This window comes from Octopus bimaculoides, chromosome 5, assembly GCF_046866305.1.
Source record: "Octopus bimaculoides isolate indiv1 chromosome 5, ASM4686630v1, whole genome shotgun sequence".
Taxonomy (NCBI): Eukaryota; Metazoa; Mollusca; class Cephalopoda; order Octopoda; family Octopodidae; genus Octopus; species Octopus bimaculoides.
The window spans coordinates 5,739,049-5,760,674 of NC_142932.1; the positions used below are offsets into that span (position 1 = coordinate 5,739,049).

Sequence of the window (21,626 nt, forward strand, 5' to 3'; positions counted from 1 at the left end):
TCGTACACTACCTTTCCAGGTAGTCTTCCAGTATAGGTCCTTTTGAGTCCCTAAAGAGGGTTAGCATCACCTTTCTCATGGAACACTGAGTCTTGAATTTCTTTGTTGCCAGCAAGCTAGGATGTTTCCACTCCATACTCTGTCTTTTGGATTCTGCCTCATAATGACGGACCCACATTTCATCTTCTGTGACTATTCTGCTCAAAAATTCCTTGCCCTCATTGTTGTAGTGATTGAGTAAATGCTGGCAGACCTCAAGATGTTTGCGCTTGTGCTCTGCAATAAGCTCTCTTGGCATCCATCTTGCACAGACTTTATGGAAGTCGAGCTCATCAATGATTTGATCAACAGAACCAGGACTAATCTGCAGAGAACAAGCTGCCTCATCGATAATCCACCGGTCCACCATTACCGTCTCTCAAGCTTGCTGAATCTTGTTGCCAGCGGTGGCAGTTGACAAGCATCCTGCTCATTTGTCATGCATCACACTTGTCTGGCCACTTTTATGCACTTCTACGCAGTAGTGCACTGTCCTTGTATTGTGCTAAAAGCCTCTGATGAATTTCAGCACCTGACACACCTTCCAACCAGAAAAATTGGATCACTGCTCTTTGTTCTTCTCTGGTGCACATTGCTAGTGGAGTGGTCATGCTTACACTGTAAAGCCAGAAAGAAAACTGGCACAATCAGGCTCAAACTTTGACCACATGACCACAATAGTACCAACTATAAGCTTGTATGTGCAGAAGGCTGTGTGACAATAATAAAGATATGGTATGGCAAAATTTTTTTGATTTCCCCTCACATACATACATACGTACGTATGTACATACATACGTACGTACATACATACATACATACATACATATAAGTATATCAGGAAACCTGCCAGTTACCTACTCAACTACCGATCTGGTAAACACACTAGTCAAATTGATTACATCCTCGCCAAGACCAGGAAAAATGGCTACTTATAAATGCCAAAACCTTCCCGGGTGAAGAATGCACCCTGCAACATAGGTTAGTAGTTAGCGACTTCAGGATCAGGGCTAAATGGATGCCCAGAAGACGACTGGCATGGAGCTTAAGCATCCTGCAAATGGACAAAGATTTAGAGATGTATTACTCAAAGATTTTGATGAAATAGAGGGGGATATAGCAACACATGATGTAGAAGACAACTGGAAGTTCCTACAGGACAACCTGTTGAGAGCTACTGACCGGATCTGTGGATGGTGCAAAGTCCTTTCTCGACTCAAGGTGGTGGAACAGTGCAGTTGACAGGATCATTAGGGAAAAGAAACAGGCATGGAAGGACTGGAAGAATGGTGGTAGCAGAGAATTGTATCAGATTGCTAGAAGGGAAGCTAGGAGACAGGTTTACTTAGCCAGAGGGGAAGCAGATGAGAAAAACTTTGCCAATGTTCTGCGTTGTGAGGACCAAAAACTTGAAGTGTTTTGTGTTGCAAGACAGTGTGTGAGAGAGAATCATGGTATCATAGGAGAGAAATGTGTCTGCATGGATGATGGCTCACTTGCATTTAATGAGGCTGCAGAAAGAGAGATTGGAGAGGCCACTATGAAAGGTTGCTAAATGAAGAGAATTAATGGGAGAAAGAGAGTCTGCCGAATTTCGACCCAACAGAGGGACCAGATATCCAAATTGACAGTACCTTGATAGATAAAACAATTAAAGGTATGAAGACAGGGAAAGCCCCCGGCCCATCAGAAATCACTGCAGAGATGCTTAAAATGTCTAGTGGAGTCGGCTATAGTCTAGTCACATGTATAGTCAATCAGGTGATTCGTGGAGTCATACCCAATGACTGGTATAGCAGCACCATAGTCAACTGCTACACAGGTAAAAATGATGCATAAGATACGAATAATTACAGATCGCTAGGAAGGAGCGACACAAAAAAAAAAAAAAAGGAAAGCAAAGGACCACTGATGAGGTCACAGAAGTGTAACGAAAGAACTCTGGCCGAAATATTATCAATATGAAATAAAGCTGAAGCAAGCAAACACCGAATGAATAGTGCATGTGTTTCTATTGCTAAATTGGCAACGTGACCATCCTCAAATACATCAATATCTGTTTCAACACACACGTTCACATCAAGAATGTTGCAAAACGAATACATATACATAAGCATGTATACACACACACACACATATATATATATATATATATATATATATATATTCAACATTTTCTCTCAACTCCACATTAGAAGTTTTGTGGGTGTAGAACACATCCACCTTGTCAGATATTCAAAGACAGACTACAGAGTTTAAAAGAAATTCAAAATGACGTCTAGGTGTCAGCTCAGCTTCTGTGGTTGTGACGATACCAAAGTGACATCAGTCATTATTAGGTTCTTGTTTTGGGGCAGGATGTTGGTGCCACTTTGATGGCGGTCTGCAGTTTGTATGTTCAACGATACTAGTTCCTTATACTGCATTTAATGGGGAAGGCAAGATGTTGGCACCAGTCAGTTGATCAGTCATCATTCTGTGGAGCTTGAATACATTAGCAACAGCATTCATTATGCGATGGTAATAGTTTTGAAGGCATTAGGTTACAAGTAAAGTTATGTGACCAACATGAATAGGTTGTAGTTTAAATATGCAGGAGGGTTCATATACCCTTCCCCTCATATATGGTTCAGTTTGGCTTAGGGTTGTATATCTGGGTTTTCAGAAGCCAGAGTTTTGAAATTCATTAACAGAGTAGAGCTCTGGTGGCAACAATAAAATAGTTTATTCTTCCTATTGATGGATACTGCAAGTTGGTGAAGTACGTCTAGTTTCTCAGCTCACCAGATAAGGAGAATACTTCATTTGATGTGAGGGAAGTCATTTCCATGGCCCAGGAGCCTCCAGATAAAGCAAGACTAAATGATGGCATTTTTCCTATCCCTACATATGGAAGAATACACGCCTTGTATATCTTCTCTTAAAGTCATTAGTCATCATGCCCATATAGTCCTTTGTGATGTCATTAAATGGTATGAGAGTGGCTCTATGGACTATGGCCTTTGAGAGGCAGGATCCTCCCATCACAGGATGTGATGTCTGAAGTGATATCATCTAAACATGAGTAGGTTGTGAGCTTGATATTATGAGGATTAAAAAGATTATAATATCTAAGGATTCTTGGGAATGATTTTTAATTAGCATCAGGAAACTTTTAACTATATTAGAGCAAAACTCTAGGTTGAATTAATCTGATTTAATCTCCTATATACAGTTGGTGAGATATATTTTACTACTAACAAAATTTAATGCATCACAAAAAAATTTCATTTTTAAAAAGTATGTTACCATTGTGTATAAAGCTATATTGTAGTAGACTTACTGCACATTGTGGTTTGAAGCGTTTGTCACCATGTATAAAGCTATATTGTTGTAGATTTATGGAACATTGTGGTTTGAAGTGTTTGTCTCCATGCCTTGTCGGGTTAGCAAATTCGTGCCATTTGACATAGTGAAATATCTCAGAACATCCTGGTTATTGATCAAAGACTTAAATTCTGAAATTGGCCAAGGTTCCATGCACAATTAGCTACAAACTCATGTGATACCTCAGTCTTTACTAGAGGTCTAGGTGTATGGTGTGCACCCACTGCATACTCTGAAGTCACAACAAAGTAGGCACTTTAATTAAAAAAAAATTTCTTTACTGATCCTTCGATTCTGGGATTAAAAGTAACTTATTCCAGGATTCAGAATATGTTTTATAATTAATAAAGGTTTGTTATTTTCCTGCTTTATTTCTTATAAATAATGGATAAGTACCTAAATACGACCTAATTCCCTGTTTGAAGTTTAGAATCTTTCGGACACAAAAGGATGTGCATTGCACATAAGGAAAATTAGGTCATGAAAGTTCACTATCCAAGTACCTATACCTATGATATCTAGAATTTGAAGGTTGCCCTGTTCTGAACCTAAGAAATTATAGTAACTCAATGTAGTAAGGTGTGATTTGAAGGTTTGGCTGCCATTTCTAATAGGTTAAGCACTTGCAAACAGTGTCATTACTGTTATCAGAAGTTGTATACATCTGTTTCCAAACTATATCAACTTGTTGCTAAACAAGTTTGACTCCTTGAATAATATTTTTGACATTTTCTTTTTGTTTTATTTTGAAACTAAAAGAAGATAAAAATAGAGGCATTTCCTCAAAATTTGGGTTAAGTCATATGATTGACATTCCCAAAATAAGAATTTCTTTGGCTTAGAAGAAATTCTGATGACTATAACAATTACATCCTTTTCTGATAAACAGAGTGTAATCATTACATGTTAGAGCAGCAGTCATTGACTCAAAATATATGTATTTTTCTTCAATCTGATGAAACAAATTGCTTAAAATATTTTTAACATTTTTGTTACCATATCTCAGCTGATATACACTTGCTTATCTCAATTAATTTCGAAAATAATGAAAAATTTAGCATAAAATAATCAACTATATCCATCTCTACTATTTGAAGCATTGTGTTGATGCAAGAAATTTATATTTCTACAGACTCAACTCGGCATTTCTTCCCTCTAGTGTTAATAAAATATCCCTACTCTGGAATATTGTGGCTTCATACTAATGAATGAAATCATTTTCATCATCACCAACACGATACTGGCAGAAGGCATGCCAGTGCATAGCTAGCGATATGCCCAAGCTAGATGTGAAATGTAGGTCCCATTTCAAACTGATCATCAAATATTTTATCAACCTATGCTAAACATATTTATAGGTTGTGTGTGTGTATATGTGCACGCATACATACACATGAAGTGTACAAGTCATACTTACATGTAACAGAACAGACTAAAATAACTAGAAAGACATAAAATAAAGTGTCCTCGTTTTGCTTCTAACTGGTGAGAAATTGTTCACTCAAAATCAGACCCACACCAACTAGCCCACCTGAAACCCATTCTGCATGAGCTTGGCTGTCAGCTTTCATTTCTGTTACATCATAACATAAACAGAAGTATCTGAACTAGTATGCAGCACTATGCTTTTTAGAAACCCTAACCTGAGTTTATATAAAGTATCACAGAAAAAGTTATATAGCCCATAACATTCTCCTTGAAAAGATGTATCACCATTCAAAATTTTGGATACCTACATGCAAAACTGTGTCGTACAACTTGTAACAGACACATTCACTTTTATACATTAAGAAAATAAGAAGTATACCTTCGTTTTTTTAAAATTAAATTTGGAATTTATGCACGATTACCAATAACCTATTGAATATAGTGTTCAAAACAAAGAGCTAAATACAGTACAGTTTCACTGAAGTATTTCTCTTGATATATTAAACACAATAAATTCGACATTACTTTAGTTACAAGGTTAAGAGACACTGCATTCTAATCCTTGTAGTCTAATGTCATGAATGAATTAAAATTAAAGACAGAGAAGGAATAACAAAAAAAGTATTATAGTTCAGCATGCTGTTATTGTTTAGATCAGCCTTGATCGAGAAAGCCTATGATCAAAAGTGTTATAGCTGTGACCACTGTATCTTTTATTCGTGGTGTGCATAGTATTGTTGAAGGTGTGTAGCCAAGTGATTAGTGTTGGACTTACGACAATAAGGTTATGGATCTCATTGCTGGATCAGGCAGATTGTTGTCAAAGCACTATATTTCACATTGCTCTGATACCAAACTAGAACTAGTGCAGTCCTCTTTCTCAAGCTTTCACATATTCAATGTTCTTCAATGTCAAGGATGAAAGAACTGAAAAAGTATCTATGTTTACATCCAATTAGCAGAAACAGGATACATGCTACTGAGTCATACTCACTAATGAATGAGTTATTGTATATAGCAATATATTATCCAATGTGTCTTTTTTCTTTAAGGCAGTAAGACTGCTCTCAAATCACGTTTTACTGTTAATCAGGTTGAGCAACCATGCAGAGCCTTTTGCTGGTTCAGAGTTCAGCATATACCAAAGAATGGTGACTTTGTGTATGATTAATGAGGTAAAGAATTACAAGTAACTACAAATTGCATCATAATCAATTTTTGCACCCTTCAAAAGTTTTTTTTTTAAATTTTACTCTCCAATGAGTTGATTGTTAAATAAATTATCAAATTAAATCATAAGTTATCTTGTGATATTTAATAACATTGACCCTATATACTTAATTACAACTGTTCTCTTAGCATTTTGATAATTTTTGTAACACATTTCTTTTATATCTGCTTCCTCAGTAATAATAGAAAAATAAAGTTGTTTGTATCATAGGTAGGACAAAAGCAATGAATTTGGTGAAACCCATAAAAGAATATTGTTCCTACATCTGTAACTAGTCAGGCATATACTCACAAACGTACTATAACTTCTGGCCTACAGGCGTATTGCAATCGTTCCGTGCCTTTTATACCACTACTACAATAGCCTCTGTTCCTTACTACTAACAGGTTTTGTGCAACTTCCATTCAGGTACTCGCAACTCATTTGTCTCTCTTCTCATTACATATATTGCATCCAACTCCTCCAGGCCCTGCACCAGGCCCTTTTGCCCGGAACTCGTAGATTCTTTCACTGAATGCCTTTCCTACTATTGTCGGTTTGTAACATTTTATACGGTCTATTAAAAGTACGGATCTCACTTATCTTGGAGGTCCAGCAAACGCTATGAGTACAACAGCTTCCTTCTGGCGAAACTAATAGACAATTATTAATTAATAACATTGTTTAATTGGTGGTGGAGAAGGTGATCTAGACAGTGGGTAGCTTCACTGTATTTATCTTGGTAGATCACTATGACTTCGAAAACCACCAGGTCCGACTTCGCTTTTCATTTTTGCAAGGTCGATAAAACTAATATCTGTAATATACAGTAATTGGTTGAAACGATTCTACAGCTTTCTCTACAATAAGACAAATAAGCGGCCTCATGTGCAACCAAAAGGTATCAACGATTTATTTTTCGACATCGATCAGGAGATGAAGCAAAATCAAAACATTATAAAAACAGAAATAATCGTTTATAACACAATGCAGACAAGTATGTGAAACGCACGTGCGTATCGAATGCAATTAATCATCAGCGGTATTTTTTTTTTCTTTCAATTTTCATTTCAATTTACTTGTAAAGAAACCTCACCTCGCTTAAGCAGTAGAGCAGTTCCGCTGTCTGGTGTCGCAACACAAAACCTTGCTTTAGAAACCGGATGTAGAAAGGATTTGACCTCATCACCCATAAAACAAGAACCTTCACAACTTATGTCTCTTTTAAAACTTAGTTACTGGGAAATTTAATTCGAAACTAAAATTACAATAAATGCATTCTATAACTTTTTAGCTGATTAAGAAATATATACACCCAGTCCTTGAGTACAATAGTACAACTAAATGTTGAATTTAATTGCTTAAAAAATCATTATATCGCTTGCACTATTTTACTTAATATTATTTTTTTTTCCTAACTCGTTACTCTTTTCTTTTTCATACTTTATTTTTCTTTTTGCATATTAAGACACTCTCTACCTGCTTTCATTCAATAATATTATTTCTTACATTCAAATATTCTTTACTTTTCATTTATTATACATAACAATTTTTTTTAATCCACAGCCTCCGCAGAAAACGGGGAGTGCTACGCCGGAAGTGTGAGTAATTTAGTTATTGCTCTCTGTCAAGTTATCAGAGCACTGACCTCCGCAGTCGCGTTAATTTCTCAGCTGGAGAGTTAAAAAAGGTTTGTTCTGCATAAATGCAATTTCTGTCATGTATTCTTTTTATAAATATATATATATTTTCAATTTATCGTTTTTAAAAGCTTGCCCTTTTTGTTATTGTAGAACTGTCATCTTAGTTTCAAAATTATTTTTTTGTTTTATGGGTCTATGTTTTAAGTTTGAATTAGCTGTCAAAAAGCGCTGGTTAATTAAAGAGGGGAGTATACAACACGTGTGTGTATGTGTGAATGCGCTTATAGTAAATATCGATTGCTAGACCTGCTAGAAACAACAGCGAAATATCAGACAACTCACACCGGCATCCTATTTTTAATCCCTTCTGTTTTTTGCTGTTCTCTATGACTCAGGGAAAGGGCGGGTTGGTCATGACAGGAACGTCTTATTATGCCTATACGACCAGATATATGTGCATGGCTACTTGTCTGTGTGTGTGTGTGCCTATTTCTTCTAAGTATTAAAAAAAAAGTCTTGATATTCCAATTTCTATTTTTCTTTCTTATAATTAGAAAGTTGTGCAAATACTTTTTTTTCTTTTACATATATTTTTCTGGGTGCAGCTTTCTCTCTTCTGATCTTAATTTTTTGATTGTAAATTGTGTCTTAAGTGCGCGCCCAGTGTCAAAAACTGTTGAACAAAGAGGAAACTAGTCATAAAATCAAAAAAAAATAAAGGGAGACTGTACAGGGTCTCAATATACTACGAATGGCAGCTAGATCTCCCTCGAACTTCACACCTTTGAAAATGGAGGACAATGCAGTCCTAGACATACTATGACCGAGAGAATGACAGGATGGTCATGGCTTGAACACCTTTGTCATAAGTTTTTTTGTTGTTTTTTTTTGCGCAGGACTAGCCTGTGGCTACATAACTCTATAACTATTCTTTCTTTTAGGGAACTTTTTCAAATCCTTTGTTTCTTAAAAATACAACAAAGCTTGACATTAAAAGACGGATATTTTATTTATTTCTGTCTTTTATTTTCGCATATTTCGACATCATTTGTCAAACCCTAAATTATATTTTCGTATATACACACACACACACACACACACACACACACACAAACATATATATATATATATATATACATACACACACACGATGGCCGGGAAGTCTGCACGTCATGTCTAAAACGATAATTACCCCTCTCTCACCCTTACACGCACTGGCTCGGCTCATCAACATATTTTTCTCGTAGCCCTCTGCAATAATTGTTTCTATGGTTTGTTTCCTCTTTGCCCAATTTATTTTCTCCCAGCCTTTAATTAGATTCCTCTGACTTGAAAAAAATCTACTTTGAACAGAAGGGAAATAGTGTTTGTGATAAACTGCTTTTATTAAAAGCTCTCTACTTTTTTTTTTTCTCCAGCAAAAAAAAGAAAAAAGAAATCGAATCATTTACTTTACTATTCAGTTTGTATGTATAGCTGTATATGTGCGTGCATATTAGAGTTGTAATATTTTGTTATTCGCTAATAATTAGACACACCAGTAAGTTCCTGTTCGATCCGGATATATATTTTTTCGTTGGTTTGCTACTTATAAATTTAAACCCAACCGGAGGTTTGGCTACACACATACAGACAACCATACATATGCAGAAATACACATATTTTGCTTAGCCGGGTCGTTTCAGTTTTTGTTCCTATACCTCCAGAATTCTTAAACATAGCCTTTCAATTGAATCAACATATAAAAATTAATCATACGTCGATTAGCACAAATTCTTACATGTTATGCTATTTTAATTTTAAACATTGTTCAGAGGAACAATGTTAATTATCTTTAATTCCACGCCCTCCATAGTACACTCTTAACGATAGTCCATTGGAAGGGGAAGAATCAAATATCGTGCTTACTAAATAAATAAAAGCAAAGTATATATTTTAAATTATTCGTATGCAATATAACTTTGGTAGTGCGGTTGCCATTTTGCTCAATTTCATTTATTTTTAATTATCTCTAAATAATAAACTTCTTAGAAAATTTTATTCCGACAGAACTTGTGATTTATCTGACCCTCGACCGCTTTTCCAGAGAAATGATTCCGCTCTGCATACGACCAATTTCATTGCACATATAATTATAAAAACTAATGCGCTAGTCTATATTGATTACTCATTCTATGTAGTAAACTTGCTCTGTTAACTTCGGGCTAGCACTCTTCGTTATTTCTTCCACTGTGCTATATTGTTTCAAATCAAATCACAGAAACTTCTCCACAAGTCCAATGATAGCTTGCTACCAAGAAAAGATCTTTTATTGCTTCTGGAAACCTTGGTATTGTTTATCATTTTTCCTTTTCTTATTCTTTGCTTAAAGCTACTTCTCATTTGAGTTTGATGAACATTAGACAGCAATGAAACCAGAATATCTTCAGTTTTCTAAATTTTTTCTTTTGAATTCTGATCGTCTTACTGCTGCCGGCCTGGTCAAATTAGTGACAGTATTATATAGATAAGACGAATACTATAGATTTTGTGTCAAGAGATATTTGTACAGTTGGTAGCCTTAGATAAGTTATTGCTACCCACTTTAAACCTATTCAAAGTATAATCATAATGAATTTTCAGTGTCTCTTTAATAGTAAAGTTTCACTTACAGATTTTAAAAATTTTCTTCAGTTTATATATATATATATATATAAAATGGTGTAAATTTCTAGATTAAAAGTGTCTTTTTGATGTGTATAACTTTTTACAATTCTATTTTCATTTTTTCTTTGTGGGCCATATTTTTATGCTTAGAATTCCAAAAGAATTGTTGGTTAATTTTATGTTTTAATCGTTATTAATTCACAGCTAAATTGAGAGGGGGGGGTGTTGGTTTTTCTTTTTTAAACTAATTTTTTATGCAACACACAGAACATTCTGTTTAATTGGTAATTAATTTTGTATTGAATACACATTTCTAACATTAGAAAGTTCATTAAATTCTTCAGGGGGAAAATAACTACCAAAACTACCCAGTTCTATTCACGTGATGGTTAAACTGTGAAAATCTGCTAGCTTCATTTCAATTTTCTTTACCCTGATTGGATTTGGTTTTAGTTTTACAGCTATTATAATTTTGAATATGTAGAATATAAAGATTTTTTTTTTTAAATTTCTGTTTATATAATTTTTTTCCGAATACAAAAATTCTTCGTTACAAGTTATTTTAATATTTAAAAAAAAACTCAACTGTACACGCGCCCCTGTATGGTTTGTGTGGTTACACTTCCTACCCGACTGAGATTGTATTTTGTGCTTTGATATCGCGTATTTTGGGGTTCATATCTTATTACTATCTACCTTATTCTTTCCTGAATAGTATCAACATGCTACTCTAGTCACTTTAATTCATCATGTTCCATTCTTATAATTTTGGCTATAAGACATTTTCTAGAGTAAGGTACAATGCGGGAGTTATTTTAAATAATGATTTCTGTACACATATATCTAAAGGCAAAAGCTAGCCCCGAGTTAGGGGCTCCTGTTAAGCGATTACTTAATTCATTCAATGACTCATTTGACATCGGCATACACTGTCTACATGGATTATAATCACTCATGCATTTTATATATATATATATATAATGTGTGTTTATCGACTAACATTAACCAAAATTACAAAACTATAGGAATATATATTTGCGTGGTGGTAAGTCGACAAATATCAGCTTTTTAGAAAAACTTTGACGTTTAAGGAGGGAACTTGTCAATATCTTTTGGTGAAATAATGTAAAAATGAATTAGTCATCATGAGAAATTTGTTGAACGGGGTGGTTTTTTTAGTGTGTGTGGGGGATGTAACTATCATTTAACAAGTAATCTATTACTAACATAGTGTAAATGAAGTTTATTCACAAATAACACCACGTTATACTAGTCATGGTGCTGGATTTTCTGTGCAAGACAATTCAGTTTGTCGATATAGTTGTAAAAAGAAGGGTGGTGGGTATGGCTCCAGCCACTAAACCATTCCACCCATGTAAGCACGGAAAACTGTGATATATATATATATATATATATTTGTGTGTGTGTGTACACACACACAAAAAGGAGAAAAAAATTGTTGCAGTTGATACTGCTTCTCTGTCGTTACTAAGGGCTTTGGAAACGGCCTTTGTTCAACAAGCGTGTCTGTGGACAATATATATATAATTTATCTAGCTTAATGCCATATTCCTTCGTGCATTGCCCACACTGAATATGATGAAAGCGTATTCAATAAAACATTGCTACGGAGTAGCAATATGTGGAAGAGCTAAAAAGATTTTTATGATGTGGTTTAGTATAAAAATTATGAACCCTCCAACAGATAAATGAAGTGTGCGGAGAGAAATGTGAATTGTCTGTATATGCTGTCATTCTTCCTCTTGCCGTGTATACTTTTTACATTAATATGCTTGAGGATGGGCGTTTTGTCGTTGAACACTGCACGACATATGGCTCATGATGAATACGGAGCAATTTGCTAGACCAGATGCATTTCTAACGTGCCTGTCGACAAGAAATTAAATAGTATTTATAAATAAAATTGTATATAACCAATTGTGACTGGTAAAAGGGGCTGGCATTAATTCAGAATTGCTTCTCTTCCTTCGGAAGATTGCCTAAAATAAAATTATGTAATTTCGGAACGTTTTTTTTTTTTTAGTAATATCTTTTATCATCGGCTTATACACAGAGAGCGAGCTCTATATTCAAACTTGAATGGAATTACATATATACACACTCATGCACACATAGTAATTTGAATTGTGCAACTTAATGGAACTGTGTGTGTGATACACAATGCCTTGTATATCTAGTGAAATGTAAACGAAATACCTTTAGGAAAGTGCGAGGGAGTGGTATGTTTGTCAAAATAAAGTGATGATATTGCATAAATCTCTCATATCTTCGAAGTTTTTTCTTTCTTTGAACAGTTACTGACATTTAGGATGACATAACTTCAAGCTTGTTCTAATCGCTTAATAATTCAAGCTTTTGTGTAATAAAAAAATTCGATCCAGTCTTTTCAAGAAAAAACAGTTTCCGTTAGTAATGTTACAATAGGGCATTTAGTTTGTGTAAGTGTATGATTTCAGGCCTTGGTCAAAATGACGTTTTAGGTCACTCATTCTTGTTTTCCTTAAGAGCTGGTTTGATTTTGTTAGAGAACCATTTTACCGTCGGTTTCCGCCTTTTACTATTTGGCAGTCAAGTGAGATGGCGTATTAAAACCTTTTTTCTTTTTTGTGAGGCAACCAGAGTTATGTACCTTGGAAGGGATACAGTAGTTGTGAGCAAGGTTTGATTCAACTCTTGACTTTTAGATCAGTAGTTCAGCTCACAAACACTCTTCTATATATAACCCTTCTGATAAAATATGTACTGAAGATCCTATACTCGGTTTAATTGACAATGCTCCACTACACGTTAAAAAAAATGCTAACGAAAAGAATGATGATGCTATTGAAACTGTCATTGTTTTCCCCTTTTCTGTTACTAACCAACTGTAAAGAAGTATTTGTTGTTCAACCAACAGTATATCCTTTGTCAGTAGTGTTGCATAGACTTTACATTCATGTACTTGAGGAGTTTTCTCAGGACCTTTGAATTCTCAACTCTTACAGCAGTTACAGTAAGAAATAAACAGATTGAAAAATAAATGAGTATAATGTGGTCTTAGGAAGCACTGCATCATTGTTTGCAATACGAGTTTAAATCCATGTGACAATCGCATCAATTTTTGTAATTTTGTACCTTAATTATTAGAACTGTCAAAGTAATACATTGCGAAAAATCCTTTCTTACAACCATATTTCTTGTATTTTTCAATATTGAAAATCAAAAATTTCAATGGATTTTTCATTTAATAGGTGTTTGAAATGTATTCAACTGTAGTGCACCTGAGCACTATACACAATAATTTCATTATTTAAATGATTCTTTCATGAAATTCTGCTCAAATATTTTAATTTAAATATGACAGGCCATTTTGTATCTATCACAAAACCAGATGCTAATCTGGTTGGCATCAAAAGGGGTTAAATACCTATTTATTCATTATGTCAATAATACATTGAAATATCAAGGTTTAATCATTGTCATTATGCTACTAGGCTAATAAGTCCTGATTTTTTTTTTTAAGTATAATTTCATTGCTTTTTAAAGTTTTCTAGTTCAGGTGAACTGAACTGTTAGTCTAGTACAAAATATCTTTCATTATTCGTTTTGGCTCTCTAGACTGAGTTTGGGATTCACTAAGATCAACTTGAACTTACATTCTTCTGGAGTTGATATAATAAAATACTAGTTCTGGATTAGCAGAATTTTAAAAACATCCTGGTTGTAACTATCCTTTTTTTCTTTAAACATAAGATATGATTCAGGAGGGATTTAGGCCAGTAATGCTCCCACTAGTTTGTTTTGTAATAGGCCAGTATGCGCTCACTTGTTTGTTTTCAAAATTGTGGAATTGTAGAGCAAACATATTTAATCTTCACTGACCACTGTCCACTAAGTGAGCATCTTTCATGCCCATCTAGATATTTTGATGTTCCATGGCAAATAGTTTTCATTTCCTTTTCCAGTTTTTGAAGCATAGTGATATCTATTGATTTTCTTTTTCACTAATGCATCAACAAAATTGTATTAGGAGTTACTGAAAGTCTGAAATTTGGGGAATGAAGAAACCTCACAGAAGCATTTATAACTGCATATCAGCAGGATGAGGAAGAAACTAATGGCCTTAATATGAGCTTCAAATGATAAATAGGAGTGAGATATAACAACTAGTGATTTATTTAGTTGTAAACCTGAATCTCAAGTTTTTTCACTTTTTTTCATTTAATCTTACTTTTAGTATCCTAGTAAGATTATGATTAAACTTGTAATAGCATGGAAAAGACCTATAAAACATTAGGAGGAGCACACATCTGTAGAAATTGTGCTAATGCCTGAGTAAGATGTCCCCAACCTATAACAACTTTGCCAGCATGGAAAAATGGATATATATATATACATATATAAAATACATTCTCTGATATAAATGTTGGCATCGTAGATCTAGAAAAGTAAATGATTATAAATAGCAAATAAGTTCTTGCCACCAACTGAGAAGCATAGCTAACTAAATAGCATTGCTGTATGAATTCTGTTAAAAATTTTGAGGAATAGCTTGACAGGTAATTTTTTTGTCAACTATAGAAGATTGATCAGTGCTATGAGAATGGAATTTGGTAGGCAGAAACTGATTAGAATTTTTTAAACATGGTATTCTATAATGATTGCAATCCAATGACTGAAACCATTAGTTTTTATTCATAAGAAGGCATCTGTTTTTGGCTAAGATAATATTCAAAATTGTTTAATTAAACCCTTTTATTACCATAATTTTGCTGACACATACTTTCTTTGTTTCAGTTATGAAAATAATGAAGAATTTAGTAAAATATCTTTTGTCGTTATGAATTAGCATGAAATTTTGATGGAAGGTTTTAAAAGAGATCTCTTTAAAATAGGACGTTTGTATGATAGTCTGGTGCAGTCTTAGGTGGGTTGGTATCAAATGGGTTAAAACCTCTAGAAATGTTAGGCGAATGAATATGTGTTGTATGTATATATTAAATGACTGGTCGTAATACAGCCTCTATCAGTATGGTTTCTCCAGTTATTTTATTTGAAACCTCATAATTATATACTCACACTTGACATGGAACATTCTGAAGGACTATATGTGAATTGAGTCTCCAATTACTATCCAGATCTTCATCACATTCATGACTAAGAAGCTACTTTATGCTTGCTAAAAATGAAAGATTTAGTATTATGGAAAGTAGAAACCTTGCTTGTCCATTCTATGTTGTATTTCAACACAGCCACTCCCCAATCAATATATGTAGTTTATGAAAACTTAATGATAATTCTTTGTCAATTGATTTTTTTTTTTTTTAACATGATACTAAGCTTTTATTAGACTTCGGTAGTCTACTTACCATCAACTAAAATGCAGTGGCAGGCAACATTCTATCCTAGATGTGGTCACCAACCATTCTAAGAGAACTGTAACTTGAACAAAGAACTTGGATAGTTTATGGCCCATCCAATCCATGCCAACATGGAAAGCAGTAGGATGATGATGATGATGATGATTTCATTATTTTAATAATCATAAGTAATTCCATTCCTTACCATTGTGCATGTATAAATCCAATTAAAAGATTGCTTCCTAGGTTGTCAGTACAACACTAAATAAAGCATCAAAAGCAACAATTAAATACATATGAAGTCTTATTGAGAAATTTACCATAATTTACATCAAATATTTAAAATAACGATTACATGGTTTAACTGTTATAGATTTTGAACTATTGACTAAAGGGTCACAAGTTTCAGACCTTACATTATTCTACTTGCTTCAATCAACCTGACTAAGGATAAATGATTCCACATCTTCCACTGTTTAGCTATTAGTATTGGAAGGATCAACCTGCTTGTCTGTCACAGTAATGAATGTTTCTCTTTAAAGAACCATCTGTTCTGTCTTAGTTTGGGGATGGGCAATAGTGCAGCAAGTTCTCACTTGTGATTAAGGTTTGGTAACCTACCATACCTTTGCTAATTGCCTTAGGTGCATATGTAGTCATGAGTAGAAAATGGAAATCTTTTTATCCCTGACCACCATCTCTCTTGAGCTTGTGGAACATCGTCTGATGGCTGGACATTGTGTTGTCCTGTCCTGGAAATATGCCTACAATTGGAGATGTTAATTTGTGAGGGGTGCGAAAGCGTTATTCTTCACTTGAGAAAGACGAAATGGGCAAAACTCTACACACCTCATAACAAATAAACTAAGACTCTTCTATTAAGAGATTAGTTTTATTATTTATCCTCTGCTCTTACTGTATTAAATACATGTATACACAGTTAATGCAATATGAACGCAACATAACACTGGTTATGGGGATGTAAATTGTTGCTCTTTCAGGCAGAAATATTAACCTGCTGTTGACTCTGCAGGACTACAACACTGGATGTTTATTAAAACTGTCATATATGTAATACATATACTATATAAAGTAGATGTATTGTTTTGGAAGTTGAAATAGAGAAGTCAACAGATTGTCTTTTCCTCTTTTGTTTTAAACTACTTCCTAAAGATGTATAAAAAAGATTAATCCTATTGATACTTTAATGTCAGAATGACCTAGTTGGCTCATAGAATTTATTAAAATCGGCGTCTTTTGTTCAACACTGATTGTCACTTTTTCGCATTTTTTCCTAATTTAGTAGATGGGTTGGAGTGTATTTAATTAACTTAGTTTGTTCATTTGATCCCTGCCTTCAGCATTTCCTTAACCCTTTTGCTACCATTTTTCTTTCTGCTGAAAAAGACTGTTTCATTTTGTCTTTATTAAACAAGACATTTTGCTGGAAAATTTTTAGTGTACTTTAAAGCAGAAAGTTTGTATCATAGAAACAGGAATGATCTTGGGCATATTGATATCAAAGGGACTAAAATTATCTCTATATAATAATAGCTGTGTTTGGTTCGTTGATTAATTTCTCCAGTCATGCTTTACACTATAAAGAAAGAGGGAGGGATGGTGGAAGAAAAAGTAAATGGCAGACACAAAGAAAATTAACATAAGAGGTCCAAGAGGAATGTACATTCAAGGCTTGGTGGCAGGTAATGAGTAAAAGAATACTACACACACATGCTATTTATTACCCTAACTATTTTGCCATTTTAAAAGTAAAATAAAATGATCTAAAATAACCACTGAAATCTATACATTGTGTGTGTGTTTATATATACATATATATACACACACAGAGGCGCAATGGTTAGGGCAGCGGACTCTCGGTCATACGATCGCGGTTTCGATTCCCAGACCGGGTGTTGTGAGTGTTTATTGAGCGAAAACACCTAAAGCTCGACGAGGCTCCGGCAGGGGGTGGTGGCAAACCCTGCTGTACTCTTCCACCACAACTTTCTCTCACTTTTACTTCCTGTTTCTGTTGTGCCTGTAATTCAAAGGGTCAGACTTGTCACACTGTCACGCTGAATACCCCCGAGAACTACGTTAAGGGTACACGTGTCTGTGGAGTGCTCAGCCACTTGCACGTTAATTTCACAAGCAGGCTGTTCCATTGATCGGATCAACTGGAACCCTCGACGTCGTAAGCGATGGAGTGCCAACAACAACATACACACACATATATATATATATATATATATACATACACACACACATACATATATTTACATACATACATATATATACATACACACATATATATATATATATATATATATATATATATAAGAATTTAAGGATTGGAGAAAACGCATGTTATAATTGCATACTTTATTCCTACATATGTTTCAAAGGATTACAACCTGTGTGATCCATAGGGATCTTTGATATTAAAATTGTAACCTTCTCATCAGGGAAAGCATGGGAATCATCTTAAATGTAAGACATTATGACCGATTATCCTTTGAAACATATGTGGGAATAAAGTATGCAATTATAACATGCGTTTTCTCCAATTCTTAAATATACTCAAATACCCGAAATTTCAAGGAGTTCCTGCCTTAAAAACAGGAGCTAACCACAGTTATTTTGTGTTCTTTGCTACATTGGTTTCTATTAACCCATTTATTCTATCAGAAGAATTTTTATTCATTAAGATAGAAGAAATACACATAAGTATATATATATATATATATATATATATACACACACACACACACACACACACACACACACACACACACACACACACATATATAGGACGTTTATTTTCTGTATTCATCCATAGCGCTGAAGCTTAACCCTTTAGCATTCAGTTTATTCTGTCAGATGTTATGCCTATTTATTCACATTATTTCGAATTAATTGTGGATTATCTTGTAGCTTTGAGATTTTCACAATGTAATTACTTATTCTTAGAAGGACATTGTGGACTGGTTTAAGCATAAAACACATCAAATATTTTGGCTGGATATGGCCGAAAACTAAAGGGTTAAGGAAATGAATTTTGAAATGCATAGGTATCTGCTCACATGATTTCCGTGTGTCTGGATCCTGTATATTCTGTTTAGTAGTCTGGAATAGACTAGAAAACACACACACTACCTAGTTTGAAGTGCTGCACTGATGGTCCCTTTTCAGGGTCTCTGACACTAGTGAGAAGAAATTCTCAGAGACTTTATCAATGTATTTTCACTAGTGTAGAATCCACTAGAAATTAAGAGCTAGTTCAAAAATGAGGGGGGGGGGATATCTTGAATAGGGTGAATGGGGTTAGTATACTAGTTAAATTTTGATCCTCTTAAAACTCTAGAAATTGGAGCTGAATGCAAGCCCAATGGATTTTTATAGTTATGTTAATTTAAAAATTTATAAGTATGCTCCTGGTATTATCTTTTCCCATGCAAAATTTTCTCATTTTAATGCTTTTTAATTATTACTTAAACCATTCTCTGCATGCCTCAAAATACATTTTCTCATGTATGAGCAAGTTGAGTGAACACAAATGTTCTGTTGTATATTTTAGGGGACTTGTAGTTTTTTTGGGGTTTTTTTTTTTTCTCTTGCCTCTACTAAATAGGAGATGCAGTGGCTAAATTGTTGTCCTGGTGATAATGAATCATAGTCATCCAAATGATACCACATTGAATTGCACTTCTGACAAAGACATTTTTTTGATTACCAGATGCTTAAGATCATGTGATTACTGTAAAATACTTGCTCCAGCATTTGTTTCATCTACCTTATCTACTCCCATAGCAGCAATCACAGTGGCTTTACCATACTTCATTACTTTTGTTTTGTCTGGGGATGAAGTGTGTAGCTTATTTCAAATAGAAAGAAAATGTAAGTATCAGAGGGCTGACGGCACAATATGTAATGAGGATATATTTTCTACTTGCCACCAGTATTTGACTAAGTATTATCTGAAAGGCACAAAATGTCACAGTGAACAATAACTTATATTCTAATGTTAAGAAATGTATACTAAAAAGCTACAACACTTTTGAATTGCATGTAGTAGGTGTTTAGTGAACTTGGTGTTTTACTACTATGATTGTTTTGAAGGGGAAAGGTCTACATATATATTTATATATGCATAAGAAACTGATGAGTGAAAATTTTTGTGACTTAGTTTTCATTGTATATTGTCTAGAAAATAGTCTAATATTTTAAGAGGTGTGAGTTTGATTCTCATTCATACAAATGCCCATTTTTTTCCATCATGGATTTATATGCCCAGATATTAGACCATATTCTATTGTCAATATACAGTGAAAACTTAATTAAATTTACAATATATATATATATATCTACACACACACGCGTGCACGCACATACATCTACGAAATTACATACGTTGATAAATCTTTATTAGGATTACGTGCACACACACACACCACATTAAATAAATATAAACTCTGGCGGATAAAAAGGGTGCAGTATGTTTGCTATGATTAACTGCTTGCCTTCTATACAAAGACTCGAGTGTCTAGACTACTCTGTTCCCCAAACTGCAACATATGCATAGTAGTAAAATGTTCTTCGGGCTAGCAGCATGTGAGGAAATGTCTCTTGCTGATAAGAAATGCACGAAAATATATAGAATACTGATCTCTGATTGGTTCGTAAAAATTAATTTATTTCACCTGTGAAGTAAAGCCGGATGCTCAAGACCACATCATATTCACTTTGATACAAAATGAAATTGCACAGCATAATCACTACAAATGTATGCTGTAGTGGTTTAAATGTTGAGGTTTCTATCATAAAATGTATATTTTCGAAGTTGAAATCTGCTCTTAAGAAAACTGACTCGTCTGTCACCAGATTTAAATCGTTAGGAAGAAATTAGAACCTCAGTCGTGCAGCCACTGGCTGAATATTTTTCATACACACACACATGCATATTTGCTTGCATGCGCAGGCACGCACAACAGCAATGAACATGTCAGTGTTAACTAAGAGCATGGTCATTTAGATTGTTGTTTTAGCCCCAGGTTGGTAATTACTGAGCAGACTTGATCGAAGAATTCCAGGTGTGGTCATTGATGTGCTTGTATATCTAGAACTACATTCTTGAATGTGTCCTTTCATTTTTTTTTTTTTTTTTTTTTTAAGATGCTAGGCTCTGAGCAAAGAGATATGCAACTGTTAATTTTAGCAGGTCAAGTAGTCACTTAGATTTGCATTGGCTCACATGATTTCAAGTGTCTTAGTCCTGTGTATGCTGTTTGACAGAGCCCATCCCTCTTAGCAGTACAGTACCATAACTAAGGAAAGGGAAGCAGTAACTACTGTATACTGTTGTATTTTATTTTGTCAGTTGATTAATATTGACACAAGGAACATTTAAAATGACAGAATAGTCACCATGCACATCTGATGCACTTTTTTTTTCTTTTTTCTTATTGCGTTCTCACTTTATGCTGTTTATAAATATAGCATTACCATCTTTAAACATTTATAGTATTCAGTTAAGATGGCTGACACCACATGTTTGTGATTCAAAAAGTGTCCATGCTTACTTATAAGTCATAACAAGGTGTGCCTAGGTTCACTGGTGATTTTGAGGGGGTAGATTTCTCACATCGACATAAGGCCTCAAATTTGCAAGAGGTGGGCATGTAATAGCTTGCATATTATTAATCCCAGAGAGATGTTGTCGATGTCAGCAGAATTTGAATTCGTTAGTAAATTGTACTGTCATTAGAACTTAAGACAAAATTCTTTTGCAGTATTTGTTCCAGCACTCTATACTGAGTTCAAATCTTGTCAGTCAGCTTTAGCTTTTAGTCTTTTTGGGATCACAAACACAAGAATACCTGTTTATGGTGGTGCATTAGCAGAGTTGTAAAAGAGTTGTCGCGTGACATCTTC

General features: G+C 34.3%; 2 protein-coding genes across 5 annotated transcripts in view; one reads left to right on the forward strand and one right to left on the reverse strand.

Moving 5' to 3' along the window:
* Positions 1-12,980, reverse strand: part of LOC106882139 (NADPH:adrenodoxin oxidoreductase, mitochondrial) — a 161,817-nt gene extending 148,837 nt beyond the window's left edge. Inside the window, exon 1 of one of the 3 annotated variants that reach the window (XM_052967978.2) lies at positions 12,550-12,980. Coding sequence is in view for 1 of the 3 variants with exons in the window: in XM_089351944.1 (XP_089208070.1) it covers positions 7,140-7,229 (90 nt within the window). In the remaining 2 variants the exon portion in view is untranslated. Of the gene's footprint in view, positions 1-7,139; positions 7,293-12,549 lie in introns of those variants that run through there. The other 2 variants (XM_052967977.2, XM_089351944.1) reach the window with 2 other exon arrangements.
* The window catches only part of LOC106882546 (rho GDP-dissociation inhibitor 1), a 35,244-nt gene continuing 21,298 nt past the window's right edge, over positions 7,681-21,626 (forward strand). The window contains exon 1 of one of the 2 annotated variants that reach the window (XM_014933263.3): positions 7,681-7,733. Coding sequence is in view for 1 of the 2 variants with exons in the window: in XM_014933262.3 (XP_014788748.1) it covers positions 9,966-10,015 (50 nt within the window). In the remaining variant the exon portion in view is untranslated. Of the gene's footprint in view, positions 7,734-9,733; positions 10,016-21,626 lie in introns of those variants that run through there. The other variant, XM_014933262.3, reaches the window with a different exon arrangement.